The sequence below is a fragment of the Saccopteryx bilineata genome, chromosome 5, assembly GCF_036850765.1.
Source record: "Saccopteryx bilineata isolate mSacBil1 chromosome 5, mSacBil1_pri_phased_curated, whole genome shotgun sequence".
Taxonomy (NCBI): domain Eukaryota; kingdom Metazoa; phylum Chordata; class Mammalia; order Chiroptera; family Emballonuridae; genus Saccopteryx; species Saccopteryx bilineata.
Window position 1 is genome coordinate 5,754,250 of NC_089494.1, and position 23,459 is coordinate 5,777,708.

The following is a 23,459-nucleotide window of genomic DNA, read 5'->3' on the forward strand; positions in this document are numbered from 1 at the left end:
TAAGGGTAGGATTCGGCCTGGAAACTCCTCAGACTCACCTGTGACTGTCCTCAGATTACCTAGCTAAAGGTATCTCCTGCCTTCGCCAGGCATGAGCCCTGTCTTCATTCAAAGCCTCGGCATCATTCAGAAGCCTCAGGTCTCCTCCACCCTCTCTTTCACACCTGGCACCTCCTCCAGGCAGCCCTCCCAGGTGACCGTCACTGGAGGAGCCAAATGAGCAGGGGAAGCAGGGGGTGTAAGAACGATGTCTGCCCCTGAAGAAGCAGGGCGATCACAAAGAAGCAAAGCCACCCACCTGAGGTAGAGCCTCCTTCTCCTTCTTACAGTTGCTCCCCCCGATGAAGACCATGTTGGGCATGACTGGTCTGGGGTACTCGAACACAAAGTCATATCTCAAGAGCCAAATGGAGCCCTTCCGATATAAGGTGGGTAAGTGCACATCCCTCTTGAGGAGGTCTGAGGCGAGCTCTTCGTACTTGGAATACAGACAGTAAAAGAGAAAGTCCTCCAGGTGACTGACGAGGAAGTTGGCCACCCGTTGGGAGAAGGTCATGCAGTCTGAGAACTGGGTGTAGCACCTGGGGATGTAGGACGTGGGGTTCGGGCTCCAGCTGAGCTTGTGCTCCAGGGAGCAGGGGAAGCCCCGGAACAGGTACAGGGACGGCAGGCCCAGGTACTCGGCCAGGATCACCCCGCAGGGCAGCGCCGGGTCCGTGAACAGGGCGTCGAAGGCGCCCTCCCGGAGGAAGCGCAGGGTGGCGGAGTCCCTCAGGAGGCTGTGGCAGTTGGTGAAGAACATGTCCACCACAATCATGCTGTTGCTGTACTCCATGAAGGGCGCCATCAGGCGCGAGCGCTCGGCGAAGTTTCCGTTCCCGAAGGCGCGGAACCGGTCCCGCAGCTGCGCCTCGCCGTAGGGCACCGGGTAGAGTCTCCTCGTGTAGTGTTTGGATTCTTTCAGAAGCAGGTTGGCCTCCGGCACGAGCACCACGATGTCGTGGCCCCTGTCGCCGAGCATCTCCACTATCTCCTTCATGCTGAGCCAGTGGCTCCCGTCCTGAGGGACCACCAGCAGCCGGTCACCCAGCACCGGGCCCCAGAGCGCCAGGAGGAGAAGCCCCGCGCAGAGCCCCCGGGGGGCGCGGAGCCGGAGCCGGCGGGCCATCCTGCAGGAGAGCAGGTCGCAGCGGAAGGCAAGGGCTCGCCCTCCCTACCCCGCAGGGCTCCTGGCGGCCTTGCCCTCCCTACCCCGCAGGGCTCCTGGCCGCCTTCCCCGACCGCCTGCCAGCCCGGCCGCGGCCCAGACCCGGCCTGCCCCTCCCGGCTCCGGACAGTGCCCTTACAAGTACAGGAGCCTAAATTAATATTTAACTGTTTCTAAGCACACCTGAGCCAACTTGGCTTCTTCGCCTTTGCCTGAGCTTTTGGGTTGAACTTGTCTTTGTCCGGGCCCACCCGCCTGCCTCCCTCTGCGGGGTGGGGACATCGGGCGAGGCCCCGGGGATGGCGCAGCAGCTCCTCTGAGCACCGACGAGTGTGCAGACAGTGCCCGTCGGGCTCCCCGCCTCCTGTCCGCTTGCCTCCCGGCGGAAAGGAAGCGTGAGCAGAGGCCAGATTCAGGGTTGGACAGCACAGTGGAGCTGCCCGCCCCACACCCTGGTCACCACGGCGGTGGCTGGATGAAAAGGCGGGCGCAGAGGAGTCTGGAGGACCTGCCCCCCCCCCCCCGCCCCGGCTGTATCGCTGTTATTGAAGGGTTCTGTTCCATCAGAAGACAGACTCTCATTCTCACATAGGCGCCCTGACACCACAGTCCCCACGCTGTGGGGAGGAGCACAGATTCCAGAGCCGGCCTGCCCCTCCTGAACTGGGAGACCTCCCTCCCTTCACCGGCAGGGCTGCACCTGTCAGGTGAGCTTGCTTCCGTGCCTGCCCCAGGGGGCTGCGAGAATGAACTGAGTGCAGGTCCCTCCGACGGGCTCCCTCGGGGTCTGCCCTGGCGGCCAACTGGCACGGACTGACTGAGGGGCACTCTGGTGGTCAAAGAGTGTTCCTAACACCTCTCACGGCCCCACACTGTGAACGTAAGAGCTACGTAGCCGAGGTGAAGGGGACAGAAGAGGGGGTGCAATGAAGAAGAACATGGAGGAATATGGATTGATGTAAAGTCAGTAGGTGACAGAGCATCTGATGGAGGTGACTCGACCAGCCAGCAGTTGGAACAAGAAGGCGGCCACAGCATCAGGGCCCCTGACTTCTGTCAGCTTCTAAAACAGCTTCCCATTGCCTTCGTGGCCTGGGGCCACTGTTAACAAAGCACCGCACTCCGGGCAGCCCGATAAACAGATTTATTTGCACAATTCTGGAGGCTGGGAATCTGAGGTCAAGGACTCGGCAGGCAGGACGGGTTCCCTCTGAGGACGGCGAGGGGGAGTCCGTTCCAGCCTCCCTCCCTCCCGGCTCCTGGTGGGTGGTTTGCCGGCCACCTCTGCTGCTCTCGGCTTTGAAGAGCACCACCCCGCCTCTGCCTCCCTCATCACAGGGCGTCCTCCCCACGTGCACGTGTCCAGAGCTCCCCTTTGTGTAAAGACACCAGTCCTACCGGAGGGGGCCCCACCTTGATGACCCCAATTAACTCAATGATTCCATCTGCAGCGACTGTAGTATTTCCAAAGAAGGCCACACTCTGAGGTTCTGGGGGTTAGGACTTCAATGTACCTTTTTGTGGGGGAACAAAGTTCAACCCGAACACTCATCCATCGTCTCACGTAACTCAAACCCCAAGCTGACCGCCCTTCTACAGAGGAGAAACTGCGGCTCGCTGCCTATGGAACGACATTTTTTGGTAACACCTCTGCAGTTGCAGAAGGAAAAATAGAATTGGCTGCTTCTGGATCAACCATTCTCCACCTTTTGGTCTTAGGGCTCCTTTATGCTCTCAACGAATGAGGATCCTCTAGAACTTTGGGTCATGTGGTCATGTCTGCCCAAAGGAACTGTTTCAGAAATAAAAACCGACTCTTCTTTAAAAATACATCCTTACTAATTTGAGATAAGAAGAATAGACTCATTACAAGTTAACATCTTTCCTGAAAAAAAAAATATATACAGTATTTCCAAAAACAACAACAACAAAAAGTAGTTAAAAGAATGAGATTGTTTTACATTTTTTGCAAGTCCCTTTAATGTCTGTCTTCACAGATGGGGACTATCCTACCTGTTTGTGTACTTGCTTGTCGTGGCTGCACTTCGTGAAGTCTTTGGAAAACTCCTCGATACCCCCCAGGAGAAAAAGAGAGTGGAAAAGGCAAGGAACATCTTAGAACTGTTACGGGAATAGTTGGACCCTGCAGACCCTTAAAAGGGTCTCGGGGATCCTCAGGGCTTCCAGAACGTCCTTTGAGAATTGCTGTTCTAGATCAGGGGCTGGCAAATAATTTTCTGTGAAGGCATACACAGTATGTAGTTTGGATTTGGTAGGCCACTTGGACTCCTTGGCAACGACTCAATCCTGCAGTTGTACCAGAAGAGCAACTATACACACGGAACAGACGGTCACGGCTGTGTTCCCTCCGCTTCCATTCATCAGAACAGGCAGCCGCGTAGATTTGGCTCCTGGCTGCAGTGCGCCAACCTCGGCTCCAGACAGTGTTCAAAACCAAGGGGTGGACTCCTCCCTGCATGTCCCAATGGCTTGCTTCCCCCCTGCATCCCAGGTCCCCTCAGTGTCGTCTCCAGGGTTTCTCTGATGAACCCCTTCTCAGGGAGCCCAGCCCGTCACACGAACGCCCCACCTCCCTCCTTATTTGGCTTCGACCCATCTGTTGTTTGCTTACTGTGTGCCCCACCCCTTCACCTAGAATGGGGGCACCTCAGGGGCGGAGATGATCTCTTCTGTTCTCTGCTGCGCGCCCAGTGTCCAGAACAAGGCGCCCAGTGTCCAGAACAACGCCTGTCATGGGGTCGGTCGCACTCGGGACACGTGTGCTGGATGAATGAACTCAGTTTTGATTTGCCTGTCTCCTTTACACTCACATTTCATATTCTTTTTTTTTTTTTTTAAAGATGTAAGGATATGCACATGAAATAGATCATTTAAAGAACCATGGCACTCTGAGCATAGAATCCATCTCTTGCCTTTTGGACATTAAGATCTGAGACGTTATCAGCCAAAGCAGGGGGCGGCGAGAGACCCCGAAGGAGGAGTCAGAAAACTCGGAGTCTGCTTCCAGCCCTGCCCCCCAGCCGAGGGTGTGGCCCAACTCCCGATCTTCAGGTTTCTCAAGTGAGAGCCAGGGAGAGAGGGTCACGCACGGTGTGTTCTGCCTGATTCGTCACACTGCTGAAGGAGGTCAAAGAAAGGGAGGGATGTGGGAGCCAGGCTGCACCAGTGAGAGGCGTTTCCTGGCGTGGCTAGAGCAGACTCGCCCGCAGCCAGTCACGCACAGCTCAGCTGGCACGCGAGGTGCCGTGAGGTGCCGTTCTGACCCACGCCCGCTGGCTCAGGAGGCAGGCTGGGGCCCGGGAAAGGAGAAGACGCCCCAGGAACAGGCTGGAAGAGACCATCCCAAGCACAGGGTTGGTCCCAAGGAAGGCAGCCTCCCGGGGGCAGGGGCACCAGCAAGGTTGTCCATTTACAGTGACCAGAGCCAAGCAGGTGGCAGCATCTTGGCTGGTTTGGGTCCATCTAGAGACAACAAGGAGGCCCCAAAACGGTCACAAAGGGAGCGCATTGCAGGCCCCACCGTCCAGGGCAGGCACAGGGCAGTGGCTCAGCAGGCTCAGCAAGCTCTTTCTTTTTTTTTTTTTTTTTTCATTTTTCTGAAGCTGGAAACAGGGAGAGACAGTCAGACAGACTCCCGCATGCGCCCAACTGGGATCCACCCGGCACGCCCACCAGGGGCGACGCTCTGCCCACCAGGGGGCGATGCTCTGCCCCTCCGGGGCGTCGCCATGTTGCGACCAGAGCCACTCTAGCGCCTGGGGCAGAGGCCACAGAGCCATCCCCAGCGCCTGGGCCATCTTTGCTCCAATGGAGCCTTGGATGCGGGAGGGGAAGAGAGAGACAGAGAGGAAAGCGCGGCGGAGGGGTGGAGAAGCAAATGGGCGCCTCTCCTGTGTGCCCTGGCCGGGAATCAAACCCGGGTCCTCCACACGCTAGGCCGACGCTCTACCGCTGAGCCAACCGGCCAGGGCCAGCAAGCTCTTTCTAAGAGCGGTGCGTCTGCAGGGAGGGAGGGTGTGTGAGCCGGAGAAGCAGGTGCTGCTCCAGAACTCAGGGCTTGGCGGGCTCTGTGGCGCAATGGATAGCGCATTGGACTTCTAGTGACAGAACTCAGGGCTTCCCACACCCCGCTCTGCTGAGGGTCGGAGCCGGGCCCTTCCTGGCACAGCCTTGCTCCTGAGGGTCGGGGCCAGGCCCTTCCTGGCACAGCCTTGCTCCTGAGGGCCGGGGCCGGGCCCTTCCTAGCACAGCCTTGCTCCGGTCTTTGTGCTGCTAAACACGAGGCCTGTCAGAAGGGTATGGCTTGGTTGTGGGGCCCGCTGAGGCCCAAAGGGACATTCACTGGAGGCAGGAGATGAAAGAAAGAATTAACACCATGTCCCGAAACATCACCAGAAAGATGCCTTGCCAATTCAGAAACCTTTAGGAAACATTTCTCTTTTTTTCTTGTGTGTGTGTGTGTGTGTGACAACAGAAGAATAGGAAAAGAATCTGCCACATCTGCCAATCACAGTGTTAGAGAGGTCCTAAAGCTGAGCTGCCATGACAGGCCTGCCCTGGTGGCACTGTAGGACTCCAAGTGTCCTCCGCCTAGGGATTCCTGCAGACCAGTGACTAAGCTCGGGACATATATCAGTGGAGAGAGGGAGGCAGATCATGGGATGACCCAAGATTTCCAGAGAAGCAAACAGAGGACACCTGGCCTTTTAAGTGGAAGGGAGCCGTATTCGTGGGCAGAGGAGTGCTGTCATACTAGGAAAGGGAATGTGTTAGAAAGGTTGACCCACAACTCATGAGGAACAGGGCTTGGACCTACAAGAGTTAAAAAGACCTGAAAAATGTTTGAGACCTGAAAATAAAGACACTTACTGAATCCAGACTACAAAAATGGCACAATGGAATTAATAAATGGCTATTAAAGAGCTGTACAGACACAGCTACATGTGGGTTGGTCCTACTGTGGATCAGCGCATCAAGTGACTTAGACGGTATATATGCTGAGGGACGTGGGGAGAATTTAATCCATTTGGCAGCCTGTGGAGTGGGGGCCACAGTAATCACTGCTCTGCGCCTAGGACTTGGTGCAGGTCCGACATGGTCAGGTCTGAGCCACCCAGCGATGGAACAAGGTAGTCCAGAGAAGTATGGCTTGCCTGGTGAGACAGCTGTCTTACCGTGGGGGCTGTAGTCTGGGACTCCCCGGGGGGGGGGACTGCATCAACATGGGTGGTGGCTCCAGTAGCCAAGAGCACTGGGGAAGGGCACAGGCCACTAGGGAGCCGTGACAAAGGAGCTACTCAGAAGACCCTTAAAATACGACTTCCACTTGCCTGCAGTTACTATGGCAAAGTAACCCTCGAGCACGGGGGGGGGGGGGGGGGGGGGGGGGGAAGAGCACGCCTGGATTCCAAACATTCAGGAGCTCAGGGTAGCTGGCTTCATGCTGCCCCTGCTGTCTACCCCGCCCGGCGCACTCTTCCCCCACGTCTCCTCGGTCTCGCCTCCTCACCCTGCCAGGCCTCTGGCTTCATGCTGCCCCTGCTGTCTACCCTGCCCGGCGCACTCTTCCCCCACGGCTCCTCGGTCTCGCCTCCTCACCCTGCCAGGCCTCCCGTCAGCTCTCTTTATGCCTTTTACTTCTCTTACAAAGTATGTTTCCTGATTTGTCACTGATTAATGTCTGTCTCCCTACTGGACGGCATGCCACGCACACCTAAAGTTCTCCATAGATTTTTTTTTTCTTTTCTTTTTTTCTTTTTTCTTTTTTTTTCATTTTTTCGAAGCTGGAAATGGGGAGGCAGTCAGACAGACTCCCACATGCGCCCGACCGGGATCCACCCAGCATGCCCACCAGGGGGCGATGCTCTGCCCCTCTGGGGCGTCACTCTGTTGCATCCAGAGCCATTCTAGCGCCTGAGGCAGAGGCCACAGAGCCATCCTCAGCGCCCGGGCCATCTTTGCTCAATGGGAACCCGCAGGTCAAGGCATGTATGAGAGCCAATCGGTGAACAACTAAAGTGCCACAACTAAGAGCTGATGTTTCTCATCTCTCTCCCTCACTGTCTGTCTCTGTCATCTCTGTCTCTGTCTCTCACTAAAACAAAATCAAACAAACTATATATATACATATATGCAAATATATATATATCTCACCATGTGATGGAATATTATTCAGCCAGAAAAAAGAGTGAAGTACCTATAATGTACAAGCTACAAAATGGATAGACTTTGAACACTGAGAAGTCACTCACAAAAGTCCATGTATCATCACAGGATTCCATTTGTGTGAAATACCCAGAATAGGCAAATATGTGGAGACCCAAAGTAGACTCGTGGCTGTCAGGGAAAGGGACTATCAGGGGGCACAGGGTTTGTTTCTGGAGTGGGGACAATGTTTCAGCGTTAGAGGGTGGGGATGGTTGCCGGTATTCGTGAATATGCTAAACACCACTGAACTGTATGTTTATAGAGGATGAAAGTTATGATATAAATTATATCTCAATTAAAAAGAAAAAAAGAATGTCCGGGTTCAAAGATTGGCTTCCCCACTTCCCACAGGCATGACCATGGGCAAGTCACTCCACCTCTCTGTGCCTCCGTTCTGTTATCCGCAAGAGGAGGCCAAAAATGATGCCGATCTGTGTTATCCTTTGTTCTATTTAATTCTTAAACTCTCCCTAAGGAACAGTCCACCCATCTGAGGGTTAAATAGTTCTTGAGAGGCTGCCCAAAAAGGAGACTATTGACGTCTGATCATAGCTTTTTATTTGTGTGTTTGTTTTAAAGAGCCTGATTCTATGGTTAAATGTTAACACTGTGTGTGGAGATTGGAAATACTTGTGCTGAGAAATGCGTACCACCCACCCAATTAGAGCTATCCCCCATTCTTTGCCACACATCAGGCACTCTAACGGGCATCATCATATTTAATCTGGAAAAGACTAAGTACTATTTTATCCCCATTTAACTGGTTGTAGTAACTGCAGATCTTACCAAAGGTTATGTCGCTGCTCAGTGTCAGACCTGGAGTATTCACGTGTGAACTCGGGTTTGGATGACCCCGGAGTCCGTGTGCCCAAACAGTGTAAGATAGCACCACCTCCTGACCCCGCCCGCCAGTGTTTAATGCATGATTTGGGGTATGACTTCACTGCCCACTTCTTAACTACCAACACCCGCCACACAGGATTCAGCCAGTGGGGTGCCCTTTCTTGTTGCCCCCTCTGTGTGGCAGGGTTTGTGGTGAGGAAGAGACGTTCATGGTGAGGAAGGAAAAATGTGGTGGGGAAAGGAGACAGAGAAGGGAAGTAGAACAGAAAGAAAGGGGAGCAGGGAGCTGCAAGGAAGAGAGACGGCAGACACAGGAAAAGAGAAAAGTCTACAAAAGGGTTTTGGGAAATTAAGAGCCGAGTCGGTGTCAGCTGGGGCCAACTTACTCCTTAAGATCCAGATAAGATTGAGCCAAACGTCCACTCACCGTCCTGTGTGTCCTGTCTGGAGTCTCGGGCCCTCCCCAATCACCATTCCTTTTCAACTCCTATTTGCAACTTCTACTGGATCCTGCTGTCCTTCCCCTTCTATGTCTTCAGGATATATATATATTTTTAATTTCAAATAAAACATATACTCAATCTCCTAATGCCACACCCCTGTAGCAGCTCCAAAGGCCAAGTTGTTTCAGGTAGCAAAATTTTTTCATGAAGATCAAGGGTCCCTAAGATAGGAGCTGTCTCAGCACAGCACAGAGAAAACTACTCAAAACCATGCAATCGACCCTCTCGTTCCTAAAAGTCCTCTCGGCCGCCAGTGGTTTCTCACTGGTCGTGGGATTCCTTACGGACCCGTCTCCTCACTCCCTCCCCGAAGCTGAGAGTTCAGAGGCAAATGCTAATAAATATGGAAATTCAAAATCTAATAACGATGACTTTCAATTCAATGGATAAATCATGTTAGGACAATGGACAATCCTTTTAGAAAAAAATAATAAAATGAGGTTTGTATGCTTCCAGGCACGTATGAGGGACAATCAGTGAACAACTCAAGTGAAGCAACCACAAGTTGATACTTCTCATCTTTTTCCTTCAGAAAAAAGAAAAGAATGCGAATAGAATTCACCAAAGAGGAATGCAAAGGACCAAACATATCTACCAAAATAGAAGCAGCTGTGTAGAATTTTTTTACCAAAAATGTTAAGAGTTTAAACACATCTGAAGCTGGAGAGGGTATGGAAAAACAAGAACTCTCATGTATGTTGATCAAAATGTAAGGTTTTTCTTTCTTTCCTTTCCTTTTTTTTTTTTTTAATTCAGGGACAGGTGGGGAGGCAAGAAGGCAGACTCCTGCATGCACCCCAACCGGGATCCATCCGGCTTGCCCACTAAGGGACGATGCTCTGCCTATCTGGGGTTGCTGCTTCGTTGCTCAGCAACCAAGCTCTTTATTTAGCACCTGAGGTGGAGGCCATGGAGCCATCCTCAGTGCCTAGGGCAACTTGCTACAATTGAGACATGGCTGCGGGAGGGGAAGAGAGAGAGAAAGAGAGAGAGAGAGGGAGAGAAACAAGAGGGGGAGGGGTGGAGAAGCAGATGGGCACCTCTCCTGTGTGCCCTGGCCGGGAATTGAACCCAGGACTTCTACACGCTGGGCTGACGCTCTAACACTGATCCAACCGGCTGTGTAAGGTTTTTTAATACTTTTAAAGTAATGTGTTAATTTGGTAAAATGCACAATACATTTAGACCCAGGGACCCTACCTACTCCTGAGGCTTCTGGCCTACTACCTTAAGAGCGAGATGATGGAAATATAGAAATGTAAAGAACTCATTTTTTAAAAACTTTGGTATAGTTTTACTTATAAAATGAAAAAGCAAGAAAAAATAGTTTAACTATGACTCAGTATCAGTTACTTGATAAACTACAGTGTATCCAAAGTAAAGAATTTTATGCAACTCTTAAAAAGAATGTATGGCCTGACCTGTGGTGGCGCAGTGGATAAAGCATCGACCTTGAAATCCTGAGGTCACCGGTTCGAAACCCTGGGCTTGCCTGGTCAAGGCACATATGGGAGTTGATGCTTCCAGCTCCTCCCCACCTTCTCTCTCTGTTTCTCTCTCCTCTCTCTCTCCCTCTCTGTCTCTCTTTCTCCCTTTCTCTCTCCTCTCTAAAATGAATAAATAAAATTTTTAAAAAAATTTAAAAAAAGAATGTATGTATTAGCTGTAAAGAGGTCCATGTTTTATCAGCAAGTGAAAACAGGAAGGTAAAGAGAAATATGGCCAGTCTGAGACCAGATTTCATTTTCATAAGACGAATGTGAGGACTTACATTAGCTATCTGCATATATGGAAATCAATTTCAGAACATCTGGACGGCATGCACACAAAACTGCTAAAAGCATTTTCCTACGGCCGCTTGCATCTGATTAACAAGAAAAGAGTTTCATTTCTTACCGTCTTTTTCAGTATTTTTTCCAAAACAGTATTTAGAAAATGCAGCCTGGAAATGGTTCACAGTTATCTCAACTGTATACACATGAGTATCAAAGGGGACAGCTTTATAAAATGAGCTAACTCAACAATGAAAGGCACTGACTATACAAAATAACGTGTTGAACCAGGAAGGAATTGCAAAAGCAGCCAATGTAAATTACAAACCATGGTTCAGTACATCTCGGCTTTCCTTTCGTGTCCAAGCCGGATTACTCTGAGCTTGCTAAAAGGAGAGGCAGCTCACCTGCGGCAAGGGCTTCCCCGACTGGCAGTTGATACCCCCGACGAAAATCATGTTGGGCATCACAGGCCTGGGATATTCCAAAACGAAGTCCGATCGTAACAACCAAATGGACGTGTGGCTGAAAAGGTCGTAGGCTGTGACAGTCGTCTGGAGAATCTCGGCGGCAACTTCTAAGCCGATTTGGAGAAAATAGCTACAAAATAAATGTTCCTCCAAGTGGATAATGTGATTCCACACTCTTTCCCTGAAGGTCATGGTATCGGAGAGCCCAAAGAGATATCGAGGAACGTAGGAAAGGGGACTGGGGCACTGCGCCCCTTCTTCAAGATAGTGGCAAAACACTCCCCTGCTGAAAACGACCGAGGGGAGGGAAAAATATTTGGCGACAATTAAGCCACACATATCAAAAGGATCTAGAAACACCGCATCAAAGGAACTCTCTTCTAAGTACCGCACTAGCTTTTTGTCGTTAAACAAACTCCGACAACGCGAAAAAATGTAATCAAAAGTACTGTTGGATGTGCCCATTAGCATAGGAGTTAAACTTTGTGCCCGAGCTTTCCAGTGAATGTCAGCAAAAGTCTGTAACCGACGATTAAAATCCTCCTGGGTGTAAGGCGTAGCGTAAGTCTTCACCGTAAAATTGAATGACGTTCCCATGTGCAAATTCACCTCTGGCATGACCAGGACCACCTCATGCCCTCTGTGGGTGAGTTTCTCCACCACAGCACGCATGGTAAACCAGTGGCTCCCATCCATGGGCACGACCAGCAGCTTGCCTGCCTGGGCACAGCCAGGTGCCAGCAGGAGACACACACAGAGAGGAAGGAGGCCAGCCAGCACCTGTGGAGCCATCGGATAGCGGCAGCCCGGAACAGCCCAGCTGCTTGGAGTCAGCTCTCCTGCCACACTGTCAAGGGAAGAAGTAAAGGCACACAGCCTGCCCCGGGAGAGGGCGTGTAGTCAGATACTCATAAACACACACACACACTTATGGCCAATGATTTACTCATCAGAATATAATGAATGACAGCGCCTACTGAGGGAGAAGGACCTGGCATGTTCTCCAGATAACAGGAGTTCTGATCTTTGCCTGGGCACAGATTAGATTGTGCCACGAGCTGCCATGCCAGTGTACAAAGAGAATTATTAAGCCGTGATTTTTGAACCCTGTGTGCTCACAACGATCAAAAAGAAAAAGTCAATTTCAAGACAGCTTGGATTTTTGGAATTTTTCTCAAAGGAAAATTTGACTTTTATCCACAGATGAGCCCAGAAAAAGACTGACATCCCAGCTCGCAAGGAAAGCCTGGAAGCCTCTCCCCACTGACCTCCTCGCTGTCAGTAGAACAACGTTTCCCGGGGTCTCTGCGGCCCCCAGCACTGCCGCCCTTCTCGTCCCATCTCCAAACTCTCAGGCCTCCAGGATGTGGCCACCAGAGGGGAGACAAGATTGACAACCTCACCTTGTGGGTATATAAAAAAATTATTAAACTGTTTTTTTTGCAAGCTTGGTGTAAATCTCAATCTACTCAAACATTAAAATTTTACTTTTAAAAAATCCACAAAGTGGGAGAATCTATTTGTGGTGGATGTGTTATATCCAAAATATATAAAGAATTCTCAAAATTTATTAATGTGAAAACAAACCAACCAAAACCCCCAAAGTTTTAAAAATAGGCTAAGACTTGAGTAGACATGTTATCAAAGAAAATATAGAGGTGGTAGAGACATAAAAAAGATGTTCAACATTATAAGTTATTCAGGAAGTCAAATTAAACCCACAATTAAATTCGCACACCTATTGGAATGGTTCACGTGTTGGTGAACGTGTGCAGTAGCCGGGCCTCCCATGTGCTGCTGGGGGAATTGTGCCATGGTTTGGCGGCTTCTTTAAAAGGTAAATACGCACTATCTTACACCTGGCTACCCAGCATTACACAGATAACAGAGCACCCAGCACAGTGCCTGCCTTTGACCTACAAACTAACCTATCTGGAGCCACTGGGAACAATATTCCTTAGCCAATCATCCCAGGGCTGAGGAACAGGCAAGTAGGGGGCACCCCTACAGCTGAGAGCCTGCTAAAATATTCTAAGTGGCCAGTCTTAGCTGCTCGTCCTGTCCTGCCCTGCCCTGCCCTGCCTTTCCACACAACTCCAGCAAAGGCTCTGGCCGGGGCTCTCCCTGGCTCCTGCTCCTCCTGCCTCCTGACCAACCCTGTAGCTCCCCTTTGTGACCCTGATGGTCCGTCATCCCTCCTGTCCCGAGGACCTGTGAAATAATAAACTTGGTTTCCTGAGCCTCTCCTGTGTCTCCTCCGGTGGCCACACCTGAAGGACCAGCACACAAGCAATACGGAATACTTCCAAATAGGAACTTGTATATGAGCATCCGTGGGACTTTCCCTGTCACATAAAAGACAGTTATATACTGTAGCAGCGCAGGTACCTATGGCAGGTGATGGATGAACAAAGCTGTGGCATATCCATACAGTGGCTACTTCTCAGCAACAAAAAAAGAGAGCAAACTTCTTAGATAGGAACAGCAAGGATGAATTTCAAAATGGTTCTGCAGAATAAACTATGCCAGCCCAGAGAATCCATACTGTGTAATTCTGTTTAGGTAAATCAGGTCTATATAAAATTCTAGAAAATGTAAACTCATCTATTGTGACAAAAAAGCATGTCAGCGGTGAGTGGCCGGGGAGGTTGGGAGGGAGGGAGGGGGGTAGCGCGAGCAGAAGTGGAGCTGGAAGGGTTACACACGGGCTCAGGGAAACTCATGGATGTTGTTATGAGTTAAATTGTGCCCTCTCCAATAAAGGTGTGTTGATGTCCTAACCCCCAGTATGTCTGGACATCACCTTATTTGGAAATAAGATCATTGCAGATATAACTGTTATGATGAGGCCATCCTGGAGCACTGTGGACCCCTAACCCAATCTGAGTGATGTCCTTCTAAGAAGACAGCCGTTGGAAGGCAGGAGCGCACAGGAGAAGGCCATCTGATGCCAAAGGTGGAGAGATTGGGAGCTGCCCAAGGCAGGGGAGCCCCAGAAGCTGGGAAGAGGCGAAAGAGGCTGCTCCCCTCAGCTTTCAGAGGGAGCGAGGCCCCGCCAGCGTCCTGACTTCAGACTTCGACCTCCGGAACTGCGAGACGATACAGGTAGGGTTTTAAGCCACCAGTTTGAGGGACTTTGTTCAAGCAGTTCCAGGAAACTAATACAGGGCTAATCACAATCCAGAGTGTAGTGATGAGTTCACTGGAGTTCACATACATCGAAAGTTACGAAATTCTATGTGTCATATATATATATGCACGCTATCATATGCAATTAACCTCAATAATGTCATTAAGGAATACGTATCGACACAAGTTCTACTCTTTCACTTCAGTATTCCAAAACATTGTCTGTTCCTCCCCACTAGGTGACCACTGGCCCACACTCTGTAATGCTTACATAGTCTCTGCGGATGCTGGCACAAGGGCCTGACAGGGTTGAGAGAGTGGCTTTCAAACAACTTGGTTCACGACCTACAGCAATAATTTACATGAAACATGGAAACTCAGTCCACAAGTATAGATCTCTATGTCTGAAACAAAAGTTCTACAGACCTGGCTGTGTAGCTCAGTGGGTTAGAGCGTTGTCCTGACATGCCAAGATTGTGGGTTCAATTCCTGGTCAGGGCACATACAAGAATTAGCCAGTGATGGCATGAATAGGTAGAACAACAAATTGACCTCTGTCTCTCTCTCTCTCTCTCTCTCTCTCTCTCTCTCTTCCTCTCTCTCTAAAACTCAATAAATTAAAAAAATTTTAAAGCTCCACATAACTACCTTCATCCTCAGGACTCTGATATTTTTATCCAATTCAATGTTATTGTATTTCTTTTCCCTTCTCTCTCTATTTTTAAATGCTGTTTACCACCCCTCTCAATAAATTTGGTAACCCACTATTAAGACATGACCTTCAGCCCTGGCCGGTTGGCTCAGCGGTAGAGCGTCGGCCTAGCGTGCGGAGGGCCCGGGTTCGATTCCCGGCCGGGGCACACAGGAGAAGCGCCCATTTGCTTCTCCACCCCTCCGCCGCGCTTTCCTCTCTGTCTCTCTCTTCCTCTCCTGCAGCCAAGGCTCCATTGGAGCAAAGATGGCCCGGGCGCTGGGGATGGCTCTGTGGCCTCTGCCTCAGGCGCTAGAGTGGCTCTGGTCGCAACATGGCGACGCCCAGGATGGGCAGAGCATCGCCCCCTGGTGGGCAGAGCGCCCCCCCTGGTGGGCGTGCCGGGTAGATCCCGGTCGGGCGCATGCGGGAGTCTGTCTGACTGTCTCTCCCTGTTTCCAGCTTCAGAAAAAAAAAATGAAAAAAAAAGACATGACCTTCAGTTTGAAAGGGTCTTGTTTATAGCATTGGGCACAGATTGCATAACCAACAGATGAAGTAGCACAGCATAGATAAGAAAACAAAAAATAAAGTGAAATTGCAAGTTTTTCAGGCCAATGTCATGTTTTTTTTACTTCATGTCAACCATTTGAGTCAAAATCCCAATTATTATTATTATATATATTTTTTGAGAGAAAGAAAGAGAGGGACAGGCGCAGAGGAAAGGAGAGCGATGAGAAGCATCAACTTGTAGTAGTGACACCTTAGTTGTTCATTGATTGCTTTCTCATATGTGCCTTGCTGGTGGGCGGGGGGCTTCAGTTGAGCCAGTGACCCTTTGCTCAAACCAGCAATCTTGGGTTCAAGCCAGCGAACACAAGGGTTCATGTCTGTGATCCTTTGCTCAAGCTGGTGACCCTGTGCTCAAGCTGGTGACCCTGTGCTCAAGCTGGTGACCCTGCGCTTAAGCCAGCGACCTCAGGGTGTTGAACCTGGGTCCTCAGCATCCCTGGTCGATACTCTATCCACTGCACCACCACCTGGTCAGGCCCCAAATTTTGTTCTAAAGTAATGATGAGGCTCAAAAAGAGCTAGCCCCAAATTATTACCGCTTGCAGGGGGTGGGGGCACAGACATCTGGGGACTCACTGCAGGATTTCTAGCTGGTGTGAGCCTGTAGGGGTGGAGTTATTCTATTTAATGTAGAGGCCCTGCAACAACGTAAACTTCTAGTGAAAAAATATTTAGAAGACTACTTAAAATTAAGTACGGTTGTGTACCCCCTCCACCGCCCGTTCTCCCAGCCTGGAGGGGTCTTTCCTGGGCTCTTCAGGTGAGGTGCCTCCTCATTGGTGAGTTCTCCTCCAGGAAGTCTGCTCTGAGACCAACATCACAAACAGCCCCACCCCAATCCTTGTCATTGACTGTCACCTTCCTCTGCTATTTCCTTCAAGTTCCTTATCACTACGAGTATCACCTCACTTCTTCTTAGTTTCCCCCACTAGAAAGCGAGCTCCGTGAATTTAGGGACCTCTGTCAGTCAGATGAATATGAAAATTCCTGTGCCTGTCACTTAGTAGATGCTTATTAAATAAACATACTCACTAAATATTTAAGAAGAAATAAAAAAGAAAAAGAAAGAAATAAAAACTAAATGAGCAAATGAAAAAATGAACAGCAGCTTGTCGCCCCTTGCTGGGAACTACTGAATCCCCTCTGGGTGTTTTTCTTTTACCCACCGGGTTGCACGGCACCTGCCGTGTGTCTGGCCTCTCCTAATCCGTGCCATGGTCACGCCCTGGAATTTCCAGGGCTGAGGCACTCACGTCAGAGATATCTCAGCCTCCATGCCAACAATGGTTCTGGTTTTAACAGCCTGTGTCCTCGTGCAGCTAACCTCCCAGTGCTCATTCTTGATCGGGGAATGGAAGTTTGAGGAATATCTACTAATTTGGAAGAGGGGGGGTGGGTGGAGCACAGCCGGCCAAGGAAAGACAACAGGCAGAAAGAGAAGCAGCGGGCTAGGATGCCATGGAGGCTGCCAAGGGGCAATGGCTGGCCGAGTGAAGAATGCTGAGAACAGGCTACTCCCACTGTGGTTTCCTGCTCTAGACCTTTGGCCTCCTCGCTGGTCCGCTGCCTCCAGTTCTTTCTCTACCGACACTTCCCGAACATTTCCAGACGCAGGAGTCTCTCTCTAGTGTTCCAAATACAAATCCTTTAGGCTGGCATTCACTTGGGCTTCCTTGCAGCTGTTCTCGATCTCTGAAACCTTTGGCTGAAGTCCGAAGGATTTTCTCCCCGTCTCCCTCATTCATTCCGGAGTGGAGGCTAGATTGGATCCAGGAGAGGACAGGAGACCCTACATACACACGCTACTGAAACAGGCCACTAAAGGTGTTCAAAGCAGTAAGACAGGATCATTTTGAGATATGTTTGGTGTGTTCTGTGAGTTGGTGCAAACAAACACTGAGGGTATTATAAAGGTTCAAGGTTACGCGGAACGTTATTCACTGGAGACACACTGGGAAATGTCTTTGAAAGTGCAGGGCAAAGGTGATAATGCCTTCCATTGTATAAGTAACACGGAAATTAGCCATTACAGAAGACAAATGATCTACTGCAACTAGTACGGATTGCGAACAGCAGTTAGTGTACACGGTAAATATGATTGAATGAGTGGTCGGCTGTCCTGGAGGACCCGCGGACTCGCTAACACGAACGGACGAGGAAGCAGGGGCAGCCCTCCCAACCGGACTCCGACCTATCCGAGAAAAAAAACTACATTGCCTATCAGGCTGCGCGCGACAGGCCGGCGCTGTCGCGGGGCATCCTGGGAGGAGTAGTCCACGCCTTCCGTAGAAGTGCTCACGCTGGAGGCTGCGGGGAGACGCGCCCGCGCCAACATGGCGGCGCCTAGTCGGGGCGCGTCCGTTTGTTTCGGGCATTGGCCGGGGCGGGGGTCTGGGCTTTAGGCTGTAAGTGGAGTCGGCGGCCCGGGTTCTCGGGAGGGACCTGGGAGGCCTAGGGATCGTGTGGCCGACACGATCCAAGGAGGGAGAGGCGAGGGCTGGCCCGCGCTGGGCCCGGGGTTTCTGTCGGGGTCACTGGACAGCGCGGAGAGGGCCTTTGGTCGGTGGTTTTCATGACAGTCCTCTTTCCCCAGTGACCCTCCACCCCTTCCAGCGACCCTCCATCCCTGGGGCCGTGCACTGAGCTGCTGTAAAGATACATCTGTTCCGTTTAACTAACTTCAGTGTCGTAACCTGGGACAGGAAGTATGAGAAGCAGAGATTTCAGCAAGGGACTGACGGTCCCCAGGCCCTTGACGGACAGCTCTCAGAATCTGGGACTGTCTTCGCCACCCCAGCCGGAGTTTTAGGGGTGGCGATGGGGGGTTTCTTTGTTTTGTTTTGTCTTTTTTAAATTAGTGATGCCAGTATGCCTTTTAAAAATCATCTCGTTCATGATGGGCTAAACGCTTTTCTTTAATTACTATATGTCATTTGCTTGTTTAAATGACCTATAGCGTGATGGGTGGTATCCCATTTTACGGACCAGGAGCTCAAGTTTTCTAACTGGCCCAGGGATAAAAGAATTCCAGGTCTGGATGTCTCCAAAGCCCCAACAACCGTGTGTACTTTCTAAAGGAACGACTTGGAAAGAGGTAGACCCAAGTTCAAGACAGGGAGACATGGAGAAAGTTTGTTGTAAAAAAATATAACATAAAATAAAGCATTTCATAACCTGTCATGTTTTTTTAAAGGGTAGCATTTAGTTCCACAATGTTTGGGAACCTGTTTGAAGAGGATTATTCCAGTGTGTCAAATAATCAGTATGGAAGAGGGAGGAAATTAAGGACCACAGCTGCTGAGCCACCGGCGCCCAGAGAGTTCACCAAGTTAAGCGGGATTAGAAACCAGGGTGGCACCTGCTACCTCAATTCCCTTCTTCAGACTCTGCATTTCACACCTGAATTCAGAGGTAATGCTGTGTTACATGCGCTTATCTCTACATGTCATTAATTACGGGGAGATGGCAAAGAGACAAAGTATCAAAGGTGTCATTAATTCCAGTGAGATCACAAAGAGACAAAGTATCAAAGGTGTATTCTACAGCACGTGTTTATTGTTACTGTAACACATAAAGTGGTAATGTGAAGCTTAAATTATTTTAAGCATATTCTGTATAGTCGCAGTAATGTTGACTAACAAAACTAAAAACTAAGGCAATCTTTCTTTTCTGTCCTAAGTGCTGGCCTTCATGACTATTATACTGTATTTTTTAACTTTTAAAATTTCTCCAAAGGAATAAACATGTGAGCCAGACTTACCCAAAGCAGTTATATCCTGCCTTTTGGAAGTAGGGCGGGGGAGGGGGTGTTCACATTATTTATACAGTCTGTGATCATTTTACCTGAAATTCAGAAAACTTTTGACAACCTGATCTGATTTGAACTTGTTTAGGGTCACCTGACCTGATGTGAGGACTTTTATAGTCTAGTTCAGGTGTCCCCAAACTGCGGCCCGCGGGCTGCATGTGGCCCCCTGAGGCCATTTATCCGGCCCCTGCCACACTTCCGAAAGGGGCACCTCTTTCATTTCATTGGTGGTCAGTGAGAGGAGCACTGTATGTGGCGGCCCTCCAGTGGTCTGAGGGACAGTGAACTGGCCCCCTGTGTAAAAAGTTTGGGAACCCCTGGTCTAGTTTCTCACACTTGGGTGAATATTCATTCATTTATTCCAGGAATATTTATTAATCTCCTTGATCAACGGATACTATTTGTACCAGACATTAACATTGGGGGTATAATGTTAACATGATGGTAACCCTTTTTTTGTATTACCTTTCTAAAATCTGGAAATAGGGAATTCCAAAGACCCAAGATGTTAGACAAAGGAATTGTGTGCAGAAACCCCTCAAGTTAGCTCAGTTTAAAAGGGGTTTATTGTGGCCCTGGCTGGTTGGCTCAGTGAATAGAGCATTGGCCCAGTGTACGGACATCCTGGGTTTGATTCTCAGTCTGGGCACACATAAGAAGCAACCATCTACTTCTCTTAACCTCCCTCTCGCCCTCCTCTCTTTTTCCCTCTTGCAGCCAGTACTGGATCGGTTTGCACATTGGCCCCAGGCACTGAGGATAGCTCAGTTGATTCGAGCATCGGCCCTAGAACAGGGTTACTAGGTGGATCCTGGTTGGGGCGCATGCAGGAGCCTGTCTATCTCCCTTCCTCTCACTTAAAGGGGGGATTTATGGTCAGAGTATAGGAGAATCTCCCAAAAACGAGCTACAAGAAGCCAGTTGACCTTATTGGACCCTTCATTTTTGGCCCTATTTCTTTCAACATGTTTGTCCCGTTTCCATCTCTGCCAAATAGCTTCCTGCACGAGTCTTAGTCTCGGTGTTGTCTTGGTTTCAGTGTGAACATTACTTTGCCTTCCTGTGGCTTTGTAGCTCAGCCCTCCACAGTGCCTGCGTATTCTGAGGACAGCCGGCCTGGCCGTGTTGGCGTGGCCGCGTCCCCTTCACACCACAGCACGTTGCTCCAGTCTTTGTAGCATTTTCTGTTGCTTCTCGGCTTAGAAAGACTTCCTGCCTCCAGAGATTCTGTAACTGTTTGCACCATCCCCTCTGCAGGGCCGTTCTGGTGGTTTGGACTGCCTGTGGGACTCAGGAGCAGGGCCTCTAGTCCTTGACTCCTTCCCTCCATAACGAGACCTCCCCGGTACATTCGGTAATTCCGCCCTTGGGAATTCTCAGCACAGATACGCAGATTCCCAGAGGGGTTAGAACTTTTCTGATATAGTTGAAGTTAAAAGGCAACTTGAAGTAGAAAAGTAGCCTTAAAGAGAGACCTAGGCAGGCGTTTGGGGAGGGGCAGGTCATGGAGGGCACCTGTAAGCAAGGAGAGGGCTGAGTCCCGGGACATCTCAAGCAAAGATCGCTGACCAAGCACATGGCTTGACATCTTAGAGCAGAAGGACCCTCCTTGTAAGGCTTAGCGTGAATCCTGATGCTTACTGCAGGGGAGGTGTCATTTGGAAAGAGTAAGGACTGCCAGAGAACTGGGGAAGGAGCTTTTTGGAGTCCTGTTTTTTTTTTTTTTTTAAATTTTATTTATTGATTTTACAGAGAGAGGAGGAGAGAGAACAAGAAGTATCAAGTCATAGTTGCTTCACTGTAGTTGTTCATTGATTGCTCGTTGCATGTGCCTTGACCGGGCAAGCCTAGGGTTTCAAACCAGCGACCTCAGCATTCCAAGTCAGTGCTTTATCCACCGCGCCACCACAGGTCAGGCTGGAGTCCTGTTTTATGGAGTGTAAATGCTGTGCTAGATGGGGTTCCGCTGTGCTCCCAGGCCGGTGCAGCTGAGATAATTGTGAAAGTCTTTGTGTGGTTTTTAAGCTTTTGCCTTTATGTTTGTAGTTCATTTCTCCTGCTTCCTCCCAGGAACTCAGCAGGAAGGTAACATTCCTGATCACTAGGCAGCCGTGGTTGCCAGTGGGAGGCAACGCCCATCCCATCCCTTCTCTCCTCTCTCTCTCTCTGTCTCTGGTGTATCCGGGTTCCCCGGTGGGCGTTCCTCTCTGGGTCTGAATATAGCCTTCCCAAAAGATTCCAATATTTCCATACTGGGTGGCATAGCTGGATGCTGGATTATACAAAATATTCTGGAGACTGGCACTGGGTTACCAACTTATTTTTCCAGGTAAAGACCACTGCTATCTGTTAGTGCCCTCAACACAGGAAAAACATTTGCATACTCAGAAAAGGAAGGCATGCTCTCAGGATAAAAGGGAGTCCTTCTCAGAAAAGAGTGATTGGGAACCTCCCATGTGGCTTGTTATTTGATCACATATAGCACTATGATATGTTTGTCATATTTCCCAATATTCCCTGTGTGGCTTTAGGGACCCATTGCCATGGGCAGTAGGAAGCCATCACAGATTTCTGATGTCACTATTCTTAGCTTTATAGGCATAATTTTCCTTTTATGGATTTTTCACACCGAAACCTTAGTGTGCCCTTCATAGTCAGTGGTTAAAGATAATGTCACCAGAAAGTAACACGTGTAGAATAAGGGTATGAGGATTGGCGCAGTCACACTCCTGGGTGGGTACTGATTTCACTCACTGGTGGTCTTGGTTCTCTAAGATGAAGTAATGCCGTCTACATCTCTGGTTCTGCTTTTCTTTAGAAGCACTATTTTCTCTTGGCCCAGAAGAGCTCGGTTCTTTAGAGGAAACGGATAACCCTGATGCAAAGGTATTAAATCTGGGGTTTACAGGGTTTTGTTTGTTTGTTTGTTTCTGGAGTATTGAGGGAATGTTTTTTAAGGAAGAAATTAAGTTTCATATGGAAATCAATTTTATTACCAAATATGATTCCTGTTTTCAGAAAGTGACTTGGCTTATACCCGAGTGGTAATAGAATTTTCCTTTCAAGAAACAATTGCTTTCCCAAATGTGATGTCGCTGCCGCTTTGCAGGCATACCTCTACTGTGTGTATTCCTCCAGGAAGGAAATACCTGCAAATCGTCCACACTAGAAAACCAGAACTACCTCGTGCACTCATTTGTAACAGGGACAAATAGAGACCAGTGTGCTTTCAGTTTGGTGCTTTCGTAAGTGCAGGTCAATCATGTGCCTCCCTGCTCACACATCCTGAGTTTGTCGCTTTCGGCTGAAATCGGTACTTCCTACAAGGAGTCTCTCAGAGCCAGCCCCGTGCCTCTCAGACCACCTGTGTGGCGAAAGGCCAGTTTTTCTGTATTTTTTTTTTAATTTTCAACCTGTTGCAGATCCTACTTCTGTAGGACATAATAAAGAGGTCATGGCAAGGTCCAATTGCCAAGAAGGTTTCTAAAGACTGGTTCTCACTTTAGATGCTTAACTTCGTTGTGCAGGCCAGGCGCTGAGCGGCGTTCTCTGTCAGCCCGGACCCCAGGGTCCGATGGGGCGGAACGGGCTGGGTCTGCAGCCAGCCGGGACCAGGAAGCTCCTCGTGGGGGGGTGTCTGTGGCCGAGGGACCTGAGAGAAAAATGAGCTTTTGGAGACTTAAGAGACTCTCCGTCTGTAATCAGTTGGGTAGTTGATTGCAGCCTCTTCGGGTTTTAATATTGGTCTGAATTGTATAAAGCTAGGAAACTCCAGATAGCTGAAACATTTTGGGTCTAATTTTCAAAGAAAAATGAATCTTAGCTAGTTCGCCGTCTGTGATTATTTGTAAACTCCCGGGTGAGCGGAGTGAACAGGAGATAAGGAAACCTAGCACGCAGTTCTTCTCAGCAGCCGGGCCGCTGGCCAGACTCGCTGAGGAACGCATTTGCTCTCGTCCAGGCTCGGGCCATACCTCTGCAGTTACAGCGGCTCTTTGCCCAGCTCCTGCTCCTGGACCAGGACGCCGCCTCCACCGCCGGTCTCACCCACAGCTTCGGGTGGACAGACAGCGAGGTACCGGGGCGCCTCTGGGGAACGCGAGCAGCGAGACAGAGAAAAACCCGCTTTAATATGTTCCTTAACCTCTTTAATTTTGTTTTTGGGTCTCAAGATACTATTTAAATGTTTTATTCTCATTTTACATAATTGCGATCCAGAAATATATTTTTGGACA

At 49.8% G+C, this 23,459-nt stretch overlaps 2 protein-coding genes across 8 annotated transcripts in view; one reads left to right on the plus strand and one right to left on the minus strand.

Moving 5' to 3' along the window:
• The window catches only part of LOC136306816 (UDP-glucuronosyltransferase 1A1-like), a 47,539-nt gene extending 35,642 nt beyond the window's left edge, over positions 1 to 11,897 (minus strand). The window contains exons 1-2 of one of the 3 annotated variants that reach the window (XM_066233407.1): positions 1,282 to 1,605; positions 299 to 1,247 (exon numbers count right to left, since the gene is read on the minus strand). In XM_066233407.1, coding sequence (XP_066089504.1) covers positions 299 to 1,168 — 870 coding nt within the window. In that variant the 5' untranslated portion in view covers positions 1,169 to 1,247; positions 1,282 to 1,605. Of the gene's footprint in view, positions 1 to 298; positions 1,606 to 10,960 lie in introns of those variants that run through there. The other 2 variants (XM_066233410.1, XM_066233406.1) reach the window with 2 other exon arrangements.
• A 5,810-nt stretch (positions 11,898 to 17,707) lies between these two features.
• USP40 (ubiquitin specific peptidase 40) overlaps positions 17,708 to 23,459 on the plus strand; it is a 75,727-nt gene continuing 69,975 nt past the window's right edge. For 4 of the 5 annotated variants that reach the window (XR_010731849.1, XM_066278860.1, XM_066278863.1 and 1 more), the window contains exons 1-4: positions 17,708 to 17,821; positions 18,610 to 18,827; positions 22,043 to 22,110; positions 23,186 to 23,299. Coding sequence is in view for 4 of the 5 variants with exons in the window: in XM_066278860.1 (XP_066134957.1) it covers positions 18,629 to 18,827; positions 22,043 to 22,110; positions 23,186 to 23,299 (381 nt within the window). In the remaining variant the exon portion in view is untranslated. Of the gene's footprint in view, positions 17,822 to 18,297; positions 18,511 to 18,609; positions 18,828 to 22,042; positions 22,111 to 23,185; positions 23,300 to 23,459 lie in introns of those variants that run through there. The other variant, XM_066278862.1, reaches the window with a different exon arrangement.